Source organism: Seriola lalandi, unplaced genomic scaffold (assembly GCF_002814215.2).
Source record: "Seriola lalandi dorsalis isolate HSWRI2012SDOR001 ecotype SW California unplaced genomic scaffold, Sedor1 jcf7180002054178, whole genome shotgun sequence".
NCBI classification, from domain to species: domain Eukaryota; kingdom Metazoa; phylum Chordata; class Actinopteri; order Carangiformes; family Carangidae; genus Seriola; species Seriola lalandi.
Genome location: NW_019524731.1, coordinates 457,821 through 478,498, shown reverse-complemented (window position 1 = coordinate 478,498; position 20,678 = coordinate 457,821). Strand labels below are relative to the sequence as shown.

General features: G+C 42.6%; 1 protein-coding gene across 1 annotated transcript in view; it reads right to left on the bottom strand.

Annotated features, from left to right (window-relative positions):
- Positions 1 to 20,678, bottom strand: part of plxnb1a (plexin b1a) — a 64,024-nt gene that overhangs the window by 14,911 nt on the left and 28,435 nt on the right. The window contains exons 2-18 of the mRNA XM_023403700.1: positions 15,459 to 15,553; positions 13,828 to 14,698; positions 13,376 to 13,618; positions 12,048 to 12,230; positions 9,358 to 9,486; positions 7,675 to 7,775; positions 7,439 to 7,571; positions 7,082 to 7,238; positions 6,745 to 6,853; positions 6,114 to 6,222; positions 4,900 to 5,697; positions 3,698 to 3,796; positions 3,118 to 3,240; positions 2,229 to 2,322; positions 1,923 to 2,092; positions 450 to 601; positions 251 to 356 (exon numbers count right to left, since the gene is read on the bottom strand). Of these exons, the coding sequence (XP_023259468.1) occupies positions 251 to 356; positions 450 to 601; positions 1,923 to 2,092; positions 2,229 to 2,322; positions 3,118 to 3,240; positions 3,698 to 3,796; positions 4,900 to 5,697; positions 6,114 to 6,222; positions 6,745 to 6,853; positions 7,082 to 7,238; positions 7,439 to 7,571; positions 7,675 to 7,775; positions 9,358 to 9,486; positions 12,048 to 12,230; positions 13,376 to 13,618; positions 13,828 to 14,688 (3,567 nt within the window). The 5' untranslated portion in view covers positions 14,689 to 14,698; positions 15,459 to 15,553. The remainder of the gene's footprint in view (positions 1 to 250; positions 357 to 449; positions 602 to 1,922; positions 2,093 to 2,228; positions 2,323 to 3,117; positions 3,241 to 3,697; positions 3,797 to 4,899; positions 5,698 to 6,113; positions 6,223 to 6,744; positions 6,854 to 7,081; positions 7,239 to 7,438; positions 7,572 to 7,674; positions 7,776 to 9,357; positions 9,487 to 12,047; positions 12,231 to 13,375; positions 13,619 to 13,827; positions 14,699 to 15,458; positions 15,554 to 20,678) is intronic.

The window sequence follows — 20,678 nt, the reverse complement described above, 5'->3', positions numbered from 1 at the left end:
TCTTCATTGGAGGGTTTCTTTAAATCAGACAACTAAATGAATAAAAATCAGGAGACAGTGTCTTGTATCACTACTGCAGTTGAAAAATGTAACTATGTTCTCCCAAAATAAGGTTTGGGGTCAGAGGAGAAATCTGATTGTTGACCTTCTGCACATATAAGTAGATTTACAGTAACCAGGTGATTATGGTGCATGTGAAGGTAACCTAGTTTCGTGAGTGTACGTAAAACACACTGACTGCTGTGTTTACCTGGAAGCTGAAGATCTGAGCCGACAATCCGAGACCTCCTCCCCTCACTTTCACTGAGGCCTGGCCGCTCTTCTCTCCTCCGCTGCTTGTAGTCTCACACACGATCCTACAAGATAAAGACGTGAGGTTGTTACAGTTTTAAAAAAAAGGTGGAAAATATTTCACAAGCAGTGTATGTTCAGGTGTAGCGCTGCCTTGCCTGGAGGAGACTTCATATCTGCTGTGGATGACGCTGCAGGGGATCCCGGCGACTGTGACTGAGTTCTGGATGTCTTCAGCTCTCTGCCCGAGGTTGGAGCCTGAAATAGTCACTACTGTCCCTCCCTCTACAGGACCGGATACTGGGTCCAGCTGAAACACAAGAGGACCCAAAGTTTGAAATGTATATCCTGCGCTGTTCTTGAGTTACTGCATTAAACAAGATCGCAGTCCAAACACACGACACAGTCACACAGCACCACGCCGACGTAATGCCTCAGATAATTGTGCCATGAAGATGGGTGTTTAGTAGGGATTTGGTCAATATCATTCATGGAACTGGGTTTATGCTTGGCTGCAGTCACTGTATTGATAAGAATCTAATATAGTGTAAACATTCCCTCATTTATTTGCCTCTTCAATATTGTATGTTTTACTCCACTGCATTTATTTTACAGCTAAAGATATTACTTACTTTGCAGATTAAAGTTTCACAAACAAAACATATGATAAAGTTGATAAAAATGATAAACTTAATGACATATGATGCATTGTTACACATTTAAACCCAACAGTATATGTAGTAAAACGTCTCTCCCCTCACTCCCTGTCATCTCGCTGCTGTCTACCCAATAATAAAACACAAACAAATGATATTGGAGGGAGAATCAACGAAAACAAAGTCAACAGTAAAAATTCACTTGCGTGGCACAAAGTGTGGCCAGTTCGATGTTTCATTAGGTTTCATCCTGAGCTGTATTTTGAATGAAAAGGAATGAAGAGTTTGGAGTTGATGGATAAGTCTGTTCTGATATGTCTGAGCTTCACTGTGCAGAACGATGTATGTGTGTGTGTAATATACATATATCTGCTGAAGGGGAAAGTTTCTCTAATGCCTTGAATCAAGAGTTTGACCCACCAACAGGATTCTGTGACATCACAACTTCTCTGGAAGCCAATCGTGGTCCGGTATCAAACTTGCACGAGTGTATCGTGCTAACTTGAAGCCTCCAGTGTCATATACTGAGAATGGACTTTACAGTGAAGGAGCTGTCTTGTGACAAAATACGATTAACGTCTTGTATTTAGTAGTTAAACCTTTGAAATTAATAATATTTGCATATTCATAGACTGGATTTTTCCATGAGGGAGAAGGAATAACTGTCATTTCTACTATTTCTAACTCAGGAAATGATCCTTTTTGGTAGGAAAAAAAATATATCAGAAGTTATCATTCCACGCAGAGTATTTTTTTCCAAACTTACTTAAAATGAATAAGTGCAAGTTTTTCTCAACTCAAATAAAAGCAGTTCCTGGTAAGAGTTGGTCCATCTGTACATTCACATCACATCATCACAGCTGTCCAGACAGTGACTATTTACAGCACAAAAACACACACAGAACTATAATCACTATGTTTAAATCTACTATTTCTCTCAAAAGCAAAAAAAAAAAAGTGGTAAGAAATTCTCACAAAGTGAATGACAGGTGCAGGGCAGGTGTGTTTGATCTCATCGTTGCAGGAGTCCTGGTACACGCAACGAGAGCTGGCAGCCCCCCCACACCAAACACAGCCATACTTAGGGTCGGCAGTGCGACACCGGCTGCAGTCTGACCGCCCCACTGAACAATTGAACAGAGTCACTGCAACAAGGGAGAGAAAGAAAAACTGTGAGGATTTTATGTTAAATACGTATATATAAAATATGTTCCCATTACTACTGTATGTAAACACATGATGTCTCTCACATGCAGAAAAAACACGAGGACAAACACCCACCATACAGATCGTCGGCGCTGTCGATGAGGAAGTTGTTTTTCCTCCTCACGTTGATCATGGCTGGGTATTCCTCCATCCGGACAGAGTAGGCATACTGAAACACAGCGGTGCACAGTAAAAACACCATGAACACTGCATGTCACATAGTATATGAGCTGATGTTATGCACAGCCGTAGCACTTAATGTATGTGTCAAATGATCCGGTTATGAGAGATAACGAAACGCACTCATGCAAACACAAACATACAGAATCAAGACACGACAGTTTACTGATTTTTGTGAGTACAGCCGGCCACTGCTTCATTGGTCTAATACAGGACCGGTTGTGACCCGTTAATTCGTAGTGATTCTTTATGAATGCTACCACAAAGATGGAGTTTAGTGCATAAGATTGAGACAGACAATCCGATCAGCTGTCCATCTTCAACAGTTCATGAAAGCATATCCTTGTGTTGCTGTTGCATAATGGTGCCTCAAATTATGTATCGACAACTCATGAAAAACGGTGCATTTACTGCCACAGTCGGAGTCACGAATTTTACATTTCAAGACTGATGCATAAACGGAAGAGGATCTGGGTAGTTGACATGGGACTAGCAGCCACAGTGGTTAGGACGACAAAGAAAAGAGTAGCATCTAAAGAAATTTAAATTATCTGCTGAAAATCAGAGAACAATGATGCTGAAATACTGGACATGCTACTTATATAACGCTTTGTTTCTTTAAGTTTAAAAATGTCCATGTATGAAAAACTGAACATACAATCACTTAGTTAAAACACAACATTAACAGGGAGCTGTAAATTAATACATAGTGTATCCTTGTCGTTACCTCCAGTCTTGAAGACTTAAATCACATTGAGCTAATTGAATACATTCATTTTCTGACCTGGTGCGGTTGGCAGGTGATAAAGAAGACTGATGGCTGTGTGGCATCCGGTATCACGGAGGCATCCACCACCACTGGCTGGTTCTCAATGTCCAGCACACACTCGTAGTCAAAATTCTCATCCTGGATGAACACGACCACGCACACGCACACACACACGCGCGCACACACACACACTAATTTAACAAATTTTGACCTTTCTCAGGCGGGATACAGTCGATCATTTTTATTATCTCAAGACCACACTGTCACTGCAAGAGCTGCAATTCATATTTAGATAAAAAGAAATCCCTGTGGTCTTTTCTTTTTTTTGGCATTTCTGTAGTTTTTTATAGTGATAGTAGAGACAGACACAAAAGTCACGGGGGAGAAAGAGAGAGAACGACATGCAGCAAATGGTCCATGCTGCTGCGATGAGGACTCAGCCTTAGCGCACTCTTACCATAAATAGATAAATATTTTTGTATAGTAATCTCGTCATCCTTTAACTCCAACGTATAAAATGAACATGAATTCAACTTAACTATAGTCTTATTCTACTGAGGCAAGGTGCTGTTGAACCTAGGGATGGTTACGTTACCTGAAACAGGTTCAGATGTTGTCCCACCAGCGTGATTTTCCTCTCCACGTTGACAGGGAGGAGAGAGGAATCCTGAACTCTCTCCACACAAGGACATTCCTGATGATACATTATTAATCATTATAGTAAGACATGTCCACTAATAGGAAAAGAAAATGCAGCCATACGTTAAAGACCTACATCTGGATTCATTCTATCGTAAATAGCCAACACTATTTGGACACCTGTTCTGTGAACGTCTCATTTAATAACCATGGGCGAAAATGGAATTAGAAATATGTATTACTGTTATGCTATTAAGCCCGGTTCATGTTCCTGTTCATACCAGAGATGTTTGAAGAGGTTCAGGTCTGTGCAGGTCACTCAAGTTCTTAATCATGATCTTAACATATTGAGACGGTCCACATACTGTTGGTCGTATAACGTAGAGGATATAATCAAACTAAAATCATTTTTGATTTGGATTCTGTAAAGAAAGTTTAATTTTTCTCTATGAAAACAAAGGACTGCAAAGAAAATGGGAAACATAAAAAAAAAGTGAAAAACTAGGCAACAAAAACACGCCACAACAAAACGCACGAGCAAAACACAAGAAGAGACTCGACTTCATAAACAAAGGGAGAGCATGCTAGCTATCCCCTTAGCTAGTAGGACAAGATGTATGTTCTGGGTGTGTGTGACATTATCATCTGCAGCTAGTATTGAATGAGGTGAACAGGAATGATATGGGGAGGGTGGACAAGTCAATAAAATCTGTCCGTGCCTTGAATTTCTCAGTTCCATCCTCACATCTGAAATTACATTGATTGTGTGTCAGTCATGTCTTGTTGACAGCACAGCTAATAAAGATAGCTTGGCCCTCCAAATAGTATATAATGGGTTAATTATTGAGCTTTGGAGGTGGATACCTCTGCACTGACCAGGCTAACTGTTATAGGAAGGAGGAAACCAGAGGAAACCAGTTAAAAACCTCCTGAACGACCAACACTGAAGGAATCCTACCCAGCTGATTCTTGAGAGACCCTTTAGTGGCAGAAACTACATACTGTGCGTTTTGACTGTAGCTTCATATTTAACATACAAAGACGGAGGTGGTATCAAACCTCTCACCTGACTTTTCAACAAGAAAACAAATCTAGTTTTCTCACGGTGACCGTGCCAACATTTCTACAACTAGCTGCACACACGGCTTCTCCACTCACCAGGAAATAAGAGTCAGTCGAAGAGTCTGATTGGTAGTTTGCTGCGGAGTCAGAGTTGGGGTCATCAACCGTTTTAGGCGATTGTGTGTAGATGACCGAGTTTTCGCTGGCACCTTCAACAGATGAACCTGTTACAGAGTCCACCTCAGTCTCTCCCTCTGGCTTCTCCCACTCACTCAACCGCGGAGGCGAGTCGGCCTCTTTAGGGTCCTTATCGTCACTGATAGAAAGGTCAGTTAGAAGGGCCTCTTCGCTGGACGTAGTCGAGCTTACGTCGGAGGAAGAGCCCACCGCTTCGCCAGACAGATCTAAAAATCTAAGGTCAGAATCTACCTGGCCACTAGTACTGCTGGGTAATGTAGTGTGGAGAGTTTCATCAGTGATATTTAAGGTGTCCGTGTCGTCACCCTCTGAAAAACCTCTCGTGGTGGCACCATTTCCCTCTGTCGTTCTCTCTGCATCAGAAAGGGACCCGTCTACGGTGATGACATCCGTGTGGACGGTGGTGGCCTGGGTCCTGACAAAGGGGGAAGTTGTGGGCAGGGTAAGGGGTGCTGTAGATTCAGCATTAGGGGTGGTGTTAGGTGTCACTGTGGTGGCAGTTGAAAGGGCAGCTGCTGTGCTTGGGGTAGGTATTTCTGTGGGTGGTGGCTGTGTTGTTGTTGTTGTTGTTGTGGTTGTGGTTGTTGCTGCTGTTGTTGTTGTTGTTGTTGTTGTTGTTGTAGCAGCCCGGACAGTGGGGGGTAAAGGGGTCAGGTTTCTGGTGGGTGGAGGGATGGTGGGTGTTGGCGGTTTGAACTTGATGATGAAGTAGCACAAGTAGGCAAGCGAGGAAAGGAAAAGGGCAAGAAAAAAAGCAGGGGAGGAGACAATATTAGGATAAAACAAAAAGGTATGTAAATATATTAAGAAGCAACTTATGGGTGACATTAAGAAAAAGATTCATGGTAAAAATAAAAAAAAAAAAAAAAAACAATTAAAAAGGCAAACAGAAAAAAACAAACACTACACCAAACACAGCAAACAGACATGCACAGACTAATACGCACACCACGGTGCACAGTGCAGAGTGATCGATGCTTAACCAAACAAACCTAATGCTTTTAAGTTTCATTACACAGTGTTTATCTTAAATATACAACAAATACAACCCTGAAATCCACATGTCCAAATCCAATCAAAATCCTTCCTTTTCACACTTAAGGTGGACTCACGTTTCGGTTGTAGATAGTGACTCCTTGGCTGCAGGTGTGTTTGTGTGTGCAGAGATGCTGGTGGATGCACCAGTTACACCCCCAGCGGCTGCTAACACACCCTTGGCATCTTTGCAAAGCACAAAGCAGGGGTGCAGGTGGAACGACAAAACAAATCATGATAAAAATTAGTGACCGTAAGAATGTAATCTATATCTATACTTCTAGTACCACTACTATCTACTCTTTGCTGTTGTTGCACTTGCACTTCCTGTGATCTTTCTACTTTCCACTTGATATTCATACAGGCTGCTCTGTATCGGGAAGGAATAATTTAACTTGCAGTAAAGTCTTTAAATTATTATTTGGCAATCCTGAATTTGTCAAAACAACAATGCACTGCTGTAGTTATGAATGAAATATAATCTAAATCTAATCTTCAAATGTTACAAACTCAAAATAACTTATCAGACCTGCAAACCCACAATATATTTTGCTAGAGTAGATCTGATACTAAGTGTTGAGTGACGTGATGTGTTTGTGCGTGTTTGTGCGTGTGTGTGTGTGTGTGTGTGCGCGTGTGTGTGCGTGTGTGTGTGTGTGTGTGTGTGTGTGTGTGTGTGTGTGTGTGTGTGTGTGTGTGTGTACTCACGGTCTGCGTCCAGAGAGCTCCTGAACCAAGCTGCAGTTGTAGAAGGTGAATTCTGTCTCTGCCACTGTCACATTTATGAAACGCAGTGACAGGGTCACCATCACGAATTCTGCAATCAAACAAATCAGTATTATACATTATATTATATATATATATAATCTGACCAACCTTTCTGCCATAAAAGCATTACAACGCTGCTTTTTGTAAATTTCCAATTTGTGATTTGCGTTACAGATTTAAAAACGTGTTTCTTGTACCCAACTATTGTATGATTTGTGTATACTGAAGAAAATGGACCCATTTGCTATAGTTGCTGACCAAGTACAAAGATACTCACCATCTCCATGGCCAATGGGGGGAAGACTGCTGGCATCAGGGGTGGAGCATGTTACACCAGTATTAGTGAGGGACGCAGGAGTTTCTGTGTCCTGGAAAAAGCAAGAGTAGAACTCTCTCTTTCGTAGACTGGGGAGGCCCTCTACTGACACTGTGATCTGTGGGAGGGGAAACAGAGAAAGAAAAATAAGAAAAAGATGGAAACGGAAATAAGGCTGCCCCCACTACACTAAAAGGGATTGAATATTTTTGTAGGAGTAAAACTGTGTAATGTGTAAGCTGTATGAATTCTAGACAAACTACGACATCAGGCAACAGGTTTTGCATGTACTGCCCACTCTCCCTCCCCCAGCATTACATCAGTTTTCTCCCCGCGGCTGATGTTGTAGAGGCTGAGGTGCTGAATACTGAGGCACTGCTGCGTCTGGTTGAAACTCCACAACCACTGACCCTGCAGAGCCCCTCGCTGGCACTCCCAGCGCTGACCACACCTGAAATAACCACAGAGAAGTAAGGCAGAGAAATTGGCAGAGTGAACGCATGAGAGCACTTCTTTCTTTTTTTTTTTTAAACAACACATGCACACTGACACACCTTCCCTCCAAGACACACCAGCCACAATAGGGATCTTTGGCAGACAGACAGGACTGACAGTCCAGGTGATCTCCACATTCTGCCACTGGACGCTTCTCTACCTGGAAACGACAGAAACGTGAGGGTCAGTATTCAGAGGCATATTTCTGTGGTGGATACCAGTGGTACTTGTCTCTTAGTTCCACATTTCTGGTGTTGTAGACTACTGAAGCACAAGTTCAGTTAAATGGTTTTTAAAATATTAAATCGTAAAAGGGCTGCTGCATTATCAATAATATATTTTTCATTTTTCAAACTCACCTGCTAAATTCTTAACATGATTGCTCAGCTCACTCAGTCAGTGTTTCTATAACCTTGTCATAAGCAATTCAAAGAAATCTGAGTCCTTCACTGAGACCTTATAAAAGGACCTTTAACGTACCTAAGAGCGTCTTGGATTTCTATGATTGCCAACCACAATGTTATCTTACAAACTGACTGAGTAGGCTGAGAGAACTTGAGAACTTTTATGTGTTGCTCTCTTTTTTTTTGTTGCTTTCATTGTTTGCAATAACATAACAAATGACATAATATCAAATGACCACTAATAGATGATAATCAGAGGGCTAACTAGCTCACCCGGATAGCTACAGACCGCTACAGACAATTTAATATCAATGAGTGTGACTTACATTAGGCCAAATTGTGCGGCTGAATGAAAAAGTAACATTAGCCTTCTAAACCATCCAAATTAAACTTTGCCATACTTTACTATAGATAGCTAACCTATAGTTAGATTGTCTCAGCTTCAATTTTAACCATGTATTTTTTCAGAAAGGTTACTAATTCCTGTGTTAAGCTCCATTATTCCATAATATTACCTGTTTATGTTACCTTTTTTGCATCTTGCCTCTTACAGGGTGTTAGCTTAACTACAACTTAGTGCTCTTGCAGCTAAAGTACAGTCTATCATGCTAGTTAGCTAAAATTAGCGAGGCTCGCTTATAATGCCAGCTTTTTGTTCCAACGCTATCTAGTCCTAAAAATATGAATGTTGAATGTAACTTGAGGCTGCAGGTCCACATTTGAATTAAGATGTTCAGTGGTTTAGAAGTGACACAACCCATTAAATGTGTAGACCAGCAGTTTCCCAAATCCATTTATCAGCTTCTACAGCTACCCACACAGAGACACTCTATAGGGAGTGTGCCAAGACAATGGAGGCCACTTTCTCTGATCAATACGATTGTTATGTCTGACCTTACACCTCCTGCTGACTGTTGTACCCATCACAGTGGGGTTAGTGACCTTTGACCTTGACAGCCAGCTGGCCTCTCTGTTTTCTTTTATGCTCTTTGCCTCTTATTCTTTTATCCTCTTTTTCAGTGAGAGAGACGCAGCTTGAGGAAGTATCAAAGCCCGAAAAACTCTGACAGACAACATTGTGTGACGATGAATGACAAGCCATGTTCAGTCTCGTGTATGGAGACATCTGGGTGAGGGGCTGGATGGACAGGCTCACCAAAACGGCTACGGCTGTCTATACATCTGTTGAGTAGTTTTAACGTAAAAACACATGAAACCTGTGAAAGTTTACTTGCTAACATTGACTGCTGGATTCCACATTCTGCTTATTTATATATTTCACAGAAAATGATACTATAACTCCCTAAAACTGTTTAGTTGCATCCTTTGTAGACTTACACTAGTTTTGGTCATGATGTAGATGTGTGCTCCATTCTGATCCAATACAAGGTCACTGTTAATGGGTGAGTTAGGATGGATCGTTGTGTTCGCATATACCTCCACCGTGCCATCCTGGCCAAGATAAACCTGAAAAACAGAAGACGATTCAGAAATTGTGGTATATGTGACATATAATAAATATCACTAGCAAAGGATTTGTATCTTTAGACTGGCATTTTTAGACAAAAGCGGCATGTGCTGCAGGACTGAAATGAAGGGCTGTCAAAAAACACAAAAGGAATATCTTCTTCAGCTTACAAATCAAAAGCAAATCAAATCACGCTTGTGCAGGATCGCAGCAGAAGTGGCCATGAATGTGATTACCACACAGTCAAATCTAATATGAAGCACAGGAAGACACCTCTGGCTTAAGTGATTCCCAGGCCTTCAAACTCTCATGTTACCCTAATGTTAATGAGATTAGCAGAGGTTTTTCATGCTTCTTTCCATAAAGCTCTCACTTGATCACTGTGAACAGCATGGAGAATCAGTTGTCCCATTAAGAGGATACACTCAAAACATAATGGCATTGGGAAAGATGCTCTGTAATGCTTGGTGACGTACACATTTCTGCTGTTTGTTGCTCTGCATGTCGTATTTAGCAAAGAATATGATGGTGTATTAAAGGATATGTTGTATTTTTAAAAGTCTATCTTAAAACAACACCCAAATGCCATTATGAACACTATAATCCTTCCCCTTGAAGTGATCCTTTCATTCAATTTCTATATAAGAGGCTTCACCACTCTGATATAGGCAAACCAAGCTGAGTATCTTTCAAAGTTCCCACTTTAAGTTTCCTAAGACAGTATTATGTTGTTAAGCTGTGGGGGAAGGAAAGTAACACAAACTGTAAATGTTGTACTTAAATAACTGTAATTTTCAAAGATTCTCAGGTTGTTCGTGATTAACCCTTAATCAACAATAAGAATTTTGACCAATTAATACCATCAGTTAAACAGTTAAAACTAACCCCAGAGCCTTTCGAAATGCTGCTATTTCTGAATAAAAATGAGTAGACAGGCTGTCCGCTAGACAGAAAAACATACAAAACCCTGAAGAGTAAATTAAAGCACCACTCGGACTGGATTTATTTCTCTAGGAGAGGTGGGGTGATTTGGGAGGAAGGCTTTTGTCTTTCTCTTTTGGCTTTGTCCTGCTGAATGTCCATATATATTACAGACCATATCCTGCTATTTCCTGATGGTTACGATCCCATCCAGACCGATGAGTTAAATTATCAAGGAGCACAGTGAATATTTTATTCCCCTTGTAAAGTTAACATGTTAATTAGGGAGCTTTAAGGATGCAGGCAGGTGATTTTTTTTTATTTATTTTTTTCAACCTTTGGACGGAACAAGACTGGTTGTTTCCCCCTGCTTTCAGTCTTTGTGCTAAGCTAAGCTAATCGTCTCCTCGCTGTAGCCTCATATTTAACAGAATGTGGTATCAATCTTCTCAGGTATTGCTCAGCGAGAAAGTGAAGAGGCACGTTTCCGAAAATGTTGAACTACTCCTTTGACTGGACACTTCTGTGCACGGACTGAAACTGTGCTGCGATCAACTTTGTGACACTCATTTTGTCCCCAATTTGACTGACCATCCCAAACACACACACACACCCACACACACACAAAGTCCTGTATCTGGACACTGTGGAATTTGACCTGCTGTGATACGATAATCCTGTTACAATAGCTTACTTGAGATGGCTACATGGGGTGCTGCTTTGATCTGCTACCTAAAAGTACCGTGTCTGACTCTGATGTCGCACTCTCTCGCTTTCACTCACACGGCAAAACAGACCTAATAGACGATAACCAACTCCTTGAATACCTCACGTAAGAGCAGAGTTATGTCTGCAGACCTCTTATCTCAACCGCTACATGTGATTATCAGATCTATGCAGATGTTGTTCTAAAAGGTGGTGACAGGGCAGCTGGACATTACTGTAAAAAGCTGCAATCAGACCTCAGACAAACAAGGTGAGACCCAAATCACAAATGTATTTTGGGCAACACAATCCACCAATCCTTCCAAAATAAAAAAATAAAAAAGAACTCAACTATTAGCTCCCAAAAAATGCATCAAGTTCAAGTTTCCAACAATCACATACTGCAGTCCACAGAACAAAAAGCAAATGTATTAAGCATGGGATCATGCTGGTATGCAAGTCTGTGTGTGTTGGAACGCTGTGAATGTCAGAATGACTTGAATCTTCCAGGCTGTAATCACATAGTAATGCAGAGGTATATGGGAACCAGCATAGACTTGGACAAATAAAAAAAATAAAAAAAGGTTTAAGTGGTGTGAGGTGTGTTTGCTTTGCTGGGAAATGATTCATAGATGAACTGAAAAAGTGCAGATGGGAACTGCCTCAAGGGCAGGGCTGTATGGATGACAGTATTAAGTAAGGCCTACCACATGTGTGGTTGCAGTGACTGGGAAATTAGGAAACTACCATAATAAGATATTACCTAATTGTATAAATATTCCCATGATACACAGATCTTTGTTATTCCTGGGATGCGCTGTTGAATTGTCCAGGGCGTCTCCCTGCCTGGCACATGCCAGAACAGGCTAAAGGGCGTAAAGAAACTGGCACAAAAATAAAAAAAAGGATTCATGACAGCAATGTGATGAGCTACCTTGTGTAGAGTCCCTCTGGAGTCTCCCAGGAAGGCGATGCTGTGTCCGTCTCTGACACTGACGGCCACAGCGGTGAGACGGGCGGCTGAGGTGTGCCACACGGCCTTGGCCTCCAGCGGCGCCCGGCTCGCCATCGGACTAGGGGTGTGGTCAGAGCCGCAGGGATACGCCTTCAGGGTATTCTACGGAATTTAGCCACAACGGAAAAGGTTTCGTTAGATCGGTTTGTCCCTCCATTCGTCTTCCATTCCTTCCTACCACTGCCTTAAGAGTCACTGAATCCTCTTAATTCTTCATAAGAGGATTGCACCGTAGGTTCAAGCAGACTCATTCAGATAAGCCAACTTGCTCTTTTGGTCTGGCAAAACAAGCGCTCCAAATCCTGCTTTCCAGTAAGTCTCTGAGCTCTGGCTCCAGATAATTGGCCCTGACGGAGGAGGCAGAATGGGACATCTTGTTTTGGTCTACTTAAGAGTTTGTTTATTAAAAAAAAAAAACATGAGCTTGGGGACTGTGATCTAATACATCATTCTTGTCCACTCGTCTGTCAATCATCCCTCTGTTTTTCTTTCAGCATCTTCTTCCTCTTCAGTCTTCCTCCCTGTTACTCTCTGTGCTACAGTCTGTCTATTCCCATGTTTCTATTCACCCCCCCCCCCCCCCCCCGCCTCCTTCCTCTCTCTTACTCTCTGTCCTCTTATGTCAGTGGGTTTCAAAAGAACTCCAATCCTTCCTTGTCAGTGCTCATTAAGCAGCGGCACAGCTGATTCAGGGTTAGTTTGGTTTATTGATCCCTAACGATCCCATTAAATGGTTCTGAGGGCTGACGGGACCTGAGCGGCTGCAAGGCAGCGGGGGGGGGGGGGGGGGGGGGGGTTCACTGGAGGGCTGCAGCTGGGCAAAGCTACTCCTGGTGCATCCGTAAGGCACTGGGCCTCATTACAAGACTTCCAAACATCCATTATATATATATATATATATATATATATATATATAGCCACAACTTCTTCCTGTTTCTCAGCGTAATCTTGCCGGTGAAGTGATCCCTTGTTTTGCCTTTCACTGAGTCAATATATGTAAGGTACAAGAAGACAGCAGGAAATAATACATAATGATGTATAGCCCTAATGTGTGTACTATAAGGTAATTATCCATGCTCACAAAGTAGAAAACACTGTAGCACGCAATTCACCTAAGGGAACCAGAGAGAAACGGTTATTGAAAGAATCACTGTTTGAAAATCTGCCAAATATTTGCTTTTCTTCCATCAAAGAAAAGGTGAACTTCAACATCAGGTGGATGTTGAAAACATTTCCCGTGTCCTTACCAGGGGCAAGTTGGCACAGCTGGACTTGACCTCGTACTCTATGTAGGCCACTTCCCCTCTTCCCTCCACCCGCCCATCATGGGTGTAGCAGAGGTCACGCGTTGAGTCGATGTGCCTGTCGAGCTCATCCAGAGGGTAAACGCACAGGGCCGAGGCATCCAAGGGACTGTTGTTTGTGGAGCCGACATGGGTGGAGAAGACTCCCAGCAGATCCTCGCCTTGCCGGCCCGCACCTTGTCCCACCTGTTGCAACAGAGGCGTGGGAAAGAGTTGGGAAAGTTAAACACAGCCGGTATCAGAGGAACTATTGTGAAAGCATGAGTTGAAATTCATTCGCTCTGATGAAAAAGAAACTCCATTATTTCACTATTTTGAGTTAGTGCTTCCTACATGATTTCCAAGTACTGATATATTAATATGATTTGGAGGAACATATAAAAGTAAAGAAGTACCTGGGCAGCTTGGAGCAGGTTGTACGTCCTTGAATGAGAGCTTGAGGATTGGCAGACAAGAGGAACTTCCACATAGGAATAGTAGGAGGTGTCATCCAGGCACACTCGGGCAGCATAGGTCCGGTACTCCCTCGATGCAGACTTGATGTCACGGCGGTAAAACAAGAAGTACACGTATGCGCGCCGAGTGAACGACGTCACAAAATGGTGGTCGTACTCTGACAGACGCCCAGCTACGGCCAGTTTAGCTGTCTCCTCGTAGGAAAAGATGGGTTCTGATGAAAGGTGGCGGGTAGAGATGGGTGGGTGGCTGGCGGTATAACCCCTACCCACATACATTACTGTCCTACCGCCACGAAGCCCCACCACCAGCCCCACGGTCGACACTGACGGATCATTGGCCGCAACATACTGTGTATCCACGGGCCTCTCGGTGGAGAAGAGAACCTTTCTGATTGATGACAGGCTGCGTTTCTGGCAGGTGCCCTGGTGGACGCTCCCGCAGGTGATCAACTCTGACGCCTTTGGATCCACCAGCAGTAATTTATTGTGATTGCTGGTTCTCCTTGCCTGGGGACAGTTGAGTTCAGTGACCGGGGGAAGGCAGTCTTTGCTGTCACTGACCGGGCCCGTCATCTCCTCTTGTTCCAGTCGCAGTCCATCCAGTCCGTCCAGCTGGAAGAGGTGATCCCTGGCCCCCACGTACACCTTCCCCACGGAGGGGTCAGGGTGGAGCACCAGGTGCTGGAATTCGGTGTCATTTCGGGAAAAACTGGGGTAGGAGCGACGATGGGCAGAAACAAAGACGATGGGGATGAGGAGCGAGAGCAGGGTGGAGTTCAGAGCCTTCCCATGTAGCATGGCAAATATTCTGCCGGGAAAAACAGAGCAGGGTTACAGGCCTGCAAGAACAGATGTTTGAGGTTAAACAGCAACATTTAATAGGACTAAAAGCTGCTTCCATGTAGTTGAGTACAGTTACGAGTTAAAGAGTTTTAGAGAGCTTAGGTTAAGGCTGGGAAAAATGTTAAGATGTGGGGAGAAGCTCTTAAAAATTTAAGCTAGCTTTTTCTTTCTCACACACACACGATTCAACCATAACAGATTTTATTCAACAACAACTGTTAATATTCTAGATTTTCTTATGTCAACAAATCCTATGAAAACCAACCATCAATACTAACAAGTATTGTCTTGCAGCCAAAGCCAGACATCCACTGCTGAATAAAATCTATCAAAAACACTTTAATGAGCCACACTGTTGCTCCGGAGGACACGCTCCTTCATTACCATGAACAGGGGGCTGTAGTTCATTGTGACTCAGTCCCATATGCACAGTCCTAGTGGTGTGAGTTCTTGCTAACAACCAAAGCCGTTCACAACAAATGAACTATTTACTCCTGCTTGTGTAAAGTAGGAAATTATGTAGTCTTGTCTCAGGTAGTCAGTTGGTTTTGGGTCTGAATGCCACAGACAGTCTTGGGAAGTTGGAAAGTGTTGAGACAGATGTTGGTTTGTCTTTTCATTGGATTTATTGACCAAAAGAAAAACACAAAATATTGCCAGTTTTATCATTTAAACAGAGTTGTAAAAGTCCAAATACACGGTCGTGAAGAAAAAAAAACCCTCACCATCAATGTTCTTTGTTAAGCTGAAGACTTCCTGCGCCTGATCACCTGGTATCATATCCCATTCCTTTCCTCTCGACCTGTAAATGATTATCAATCTGCAAACAGAGAAGACAGACTGAGACATGACTCACAGACAGATGACTCTCTTATCGGATTATTCATCAAAATGTCACAACACCTAATACGTGATTACACACACACACACACAGTGTTTATAATTTTACACACCATACAGACTGTATTCATTGGATTAAAACACCAGCGGCCGCAGTATCGCCTTACAGCTGCAGCATTCAAAACAACAACTCTCATTTCCCATTTCCACAGCCATCACTCAACACCTCTGAGGAGAGTGGTTTGCAGACACTGAGAGCCTTCACATTAGAGATAAAAACCCCTTTAATTATTGAAGAGGCTCCTCAGACCTTTCACTGACCTCAATGAGAAAGGTCACATAAGAATAAATAAATAGCTCTGTACACCACAGTGTAGGGAGCAAGCTCTAAACTGGGCACATGTAAGAGCTCTGCAAGAATTAGACACACACATTATTATTTATTTTGAAACTGAACTTAAGCTTTCGGTAAGATTATTCATGCCCCACATCCCTGCTTAATGACAACGCGTAGAGAGTGGCTATGTCTCAAAAAGTGTGATATTCAATATTGTGCACCATTACTTTGCTGTGTGAATAGATTGCTGAGACATTACACATGCAGTGCCATCTCACCTAACTGTCTACCCCCTGGGGCTGCAATCAGGACAAAGACAAGGCAGGGATGAAAGGGAGGAGACTGGGAATCTGTGTGTGTGTGTGTGGGTGTGGGTGTGTGTGTGGGTGTGGGTGTGAATGTGTGTGTGTGTGTGTGTGTGTGTGTACATAACCAGGGGCCATCAAGGAGCAGGTGCATGTGTCTTAGTATGTGTCTGGTAAGTGGGTGAGTGTGTCTCAGGCCTCCTGTTTACTTATTCATGAGCAGAATAAGAAGTATAATAAGTAATAACCTCCACGCCCACTGTCAGAGGGTTTGAGTTGAGTGCGCGCGCGCGCGTGTGTGTGTGTGTGTGTGTGTGTGTGTGTGTGAAGAGGGGTGGCCATTACACAGTCTATTAAACAAGGCTGAAAATTCACACAGTCCTTTGAGACAGAGAAGAAATAGTCTTTATGAAATATACATATATATAAAACAAACCAATGCTTTGTGTCTCATGTATTATTGAGTCAAATCTGGTTAAGCTCTGAGATACAAGTTCTTAAGCCTCTTAAGGGAGCGCAGTTTCTAGTAGGTCGGTTGGTCAGTTGATCAGACTCGTTCACACTTTATCAATCTTATATCTATTCATTGGATTGCCATGAAATTTTGTGCAAACGTGATCCTCTGGCTTTTCATTTAGCGCCACTAGCAGGTTGATTATTTTTATCTTTAGCGAAATGTCTCTTTTGAATGGACTGACATGAAATGTTTTCCAGGATGTTCTCAGGACGAACTGTTGCAACTCTGGTTATAAATTTTCATCTAGTTCCATCATCAACTTCCTAATTTATCCAGTATGATCAAATACCTGCAAAGCTACTATAGCATGTGTTCGAATGGTAACATGACAAACCAAAATGGCTAATATACATCATACTAACATGCTCACACTTATACAACCCTGTCTCCTACATTTAAAAATCTATATACAACTAATCTGCAACAGCAAACATGAGTTGTAGGAAACTTTATCACTGGCTGATTATATTGATTTACAACAACGGCCCTTTGGTTAAGGTCAGGGAAAGATGGTAGTTTTGGTATAAGACAAATATGTCGTCTGTGAACATTTTACTGATACGCTCAGCATTCATATATTTTTGAAATAATAATTTTGTAAATTAACATTATTTCCTCGTGTTAACAGAAGACGTTATCTGCTTGTAAACGTATTGCTATTCATTTTTAGGAGACAGGGTTGAATGACAATGCATGTTAGCATTTTGACTGTGAGCATGTTAACATTCAGCTCAAAGCAGCTAGCACAGCAGCTGCAGACTGATGGGGCGTATTTACATTACAGCAGCAAAGCAAGCCTCTCGCAAATCCTGGTGGTGCTGCAATAAATGGTAAATGTGTCTCGACATGAGGCCAAATTGTTATTGTACAGTTTTTTGGAAATGCACAAACACAAGTTTAATTTTTGTCCATCTTTCAGTTCAAGCAGTGCTCTGTGATTGGTTGCACCCACAATGGTCAGAGGGCTCAGGTAAAAGCTGAACTCATTTGAACTTTCGACAAACCCCTGCTACACTTGTTATGCCGTGGACATGCACACAGAGGGTGAAGCGCACACAAAGCTGTTTTTCCTCAGTGTTGTGAATATGCCTTCAGTCCTCAATCCCAGATCTTAAAGTGCAATCTACAGGATAAGGCAAATGCTAAAATATAGCAAAACGCACAAGCAGAGAAGAATCATAAAGTCAGAAGACTCATGCAATAATGTCAGTTAACAATAACTATTAAACTTGCTAACATTACCTAACATCAACCACCATACTGGTCATACCAGACCAAGTAAGGCTGTAGCAGGAAAACCCCTCAGTGTATTACAATGAGAACAATGTGTTTGTTGCAGTATTTCATTAGAGGTAGGAAGACTTCTAATATATATAATAAAAGTAGATGTCAGAAGACAGTTTGCTGGAGTGAAATTGATTTAAGCCCCTGACAACAATAACTACAGCAACTGAAACTAGAGGTTTATTTCTGTTTCACAGCTGGATGCAATTAGATAACACTTTCTAAAGCAAACCTACTTCCATTCAGTAGATTCAATTCGATTACAGCTAAAAACAGTCACTGTGTCCTCGTCCTGCCTCTGTGACAGAGCCTGGGAACAATTCTAGACAAATTCTCACTGCTACTCAGAGCAGGCGTCCTCACCTGCTCTTTGACCGGCCATCATGGCGCGGTCATATTATTTATAGCCTAAAGTGACCCACATCACCATGGGAACTTCCTCTGACCAACCAGCAATGATGGCTTCCTACGAGCTACCATGAGATCAGACTGGATGACAGTGGTGTGGGACACAGCTGAGATGGAGGGGAAGAGCAGACACACGAGAAATAAAGCTGTGGTTGATGTAAACGAAACAGGGAAAGTCCAATCTGGAATATTTCTCTTGACATCTCAAGACCTTTTATGGCAATGCATCATTTTCACCTCATCAATCAAGTAAATAACCACTCTGCAACTTAGATTGCTCTTTAATTGTGAGTGACGGAAGTTTGTGGGATTCCAGGAGCATAAATCAGCAACTTTTAAGCTGTTTAAGCCAGAATAAATGCATTAAAAGTTCAGATCCTGGAGGTTCACCATCTTTAAACCTTTGCCACAGTCTACCGAAAATGAAACATCTACTTTTCCTCTTGAGGTGGAAGCAGTTTCGTGGTTAACACAAACATTACCGGCACCCTTCAGAGGAGCAGAGGGGCGGTTTCTCCACAGTTCATCACTTTGTGTCTGGTATGCAGCGTGTTCGACCATGGGGCACAGTCCAACAATCTATAAATAACCTCTGGTAGCCCATTAGGCTGTCAACTTGGGGAGGGGAGATGGTGGTCGCAAAGGAACTGTGGAGTAAATTTTCACATGCAAGTAAAGACATAAATAAACATGTATGAGTGATTTCCTTAGAGTTGTAGTCTTGTCACGGTGGAAACAGGACTAAACTCTCTACTTAAACCCAGAATACGACTTTCTTTTAGCTGCTGATGGCGGGGGGGGGGCTTACCCATTCGAATCAACAGTGCGTGTGTGTGTGTGTCACCAAGTGTATTTATTGACTTCTATAAAACTCCTCAGAATGTGGTCCCATCAGTGAACTTTTGCCCCAGCCATTCCTATCTGACTCACGTTCTTCTCTCTGTCCATGTTAATTAATCATTGAGAGAGTGTGCTGCGCAAGTTAATTTCTAAAGCTTCTAATGAGCCATGACAGCCCACTGAACGCCTAAGACCTCATAAAATATGTGGGGTCAGCAGCACGGCGACAGTGCCCCCACATCGGACCCGGAGCCATTACTGCCTTGCATTGTTTTGTTCTGGTGGGTCGGCTGGCGTCTCGCCCGGGGGGCCCCAGACTCTAGCAGCGCTTGCATCTGTGGCTCCCATCCAGAGAGTACAGTAGAGAGAGTAGCACATAGGGTCTGTTTGAGATCAGCGAGGCCTTCAATGACAACACACAGGATACCACTGAGAAGATAAAGAACAGGCGCGCGCATTTGCCGGTAAACACTTGTAACTGATTTAAAAGTAGGGAGTGGAAAGAGTTGGCATATGTGTTTGGATGACGTTAATGACACTGATAGAGTTACGCAGAGAATAATGTCGCTGAAAAAGCCTGAAAATCCAATTCTCTGGGGGCCTTCGCAGGAAAAACTGCAGTTTGCTGTGTTTTCTCCAGTAAGTTTCTCATGCTGAGGGAGATCGCTGATAGAGAAGACAACATAAATAAAGTTAAAAAAAAGACACAAACACACTCTAACATGATGTTTTTCAGTAACAGACATCTAGCAAAGACACTGCCAGTGCAGACGCTCTGCTCGCCACAATCACTGATCTCTGTGACGGTGAATTACAGAGTGTAAACATGGCGGTATTCTCTTTTTCAGCTCTGTAAGTACATGTGTAGCCCAGCTTGGCTCCGCATCGCTAGGTAAATGTAATGAATGTAAACACGCTGTTACAGATCACATCCATCTAGTGATGCGGTGGTGCCATCAGTGGATGAATTCTGACGCTCAACTATAAATCAAAACCTGTGCTGTGAATATCTAAGGCTGGTAGGGGTTTCACAGAATAGTCGACTATTCGAATATTAAAACCACTAGTCGACACTGTGCATTGCTGTAGACTAATCGTTCATCTGTGATTTTAGCACGGTGCAGTAATAAAGCAGTGGCATCTACAGCAGATATGCAGCCGGGGGCGCTGTGGGTATTTGCTGTTGTAGTTGTAGTTGTCGACAAGTCACACGTGATACTGTTGGGCGCTAAAGCAGCAGAAATGCAGCGAAAACAAGAGGCAGAGAGAAACATGACTGTACGCCCCGATGCTCGACAGTCAACAGTGTGGAAATATTTTACCAAAGCAGATAAACCCGTCAGCTGCAATATATGTAAGGCTACTCTAAAGTACCACCAAAGTACCAGCGCTATGCATAACCATTTGAAGCTAC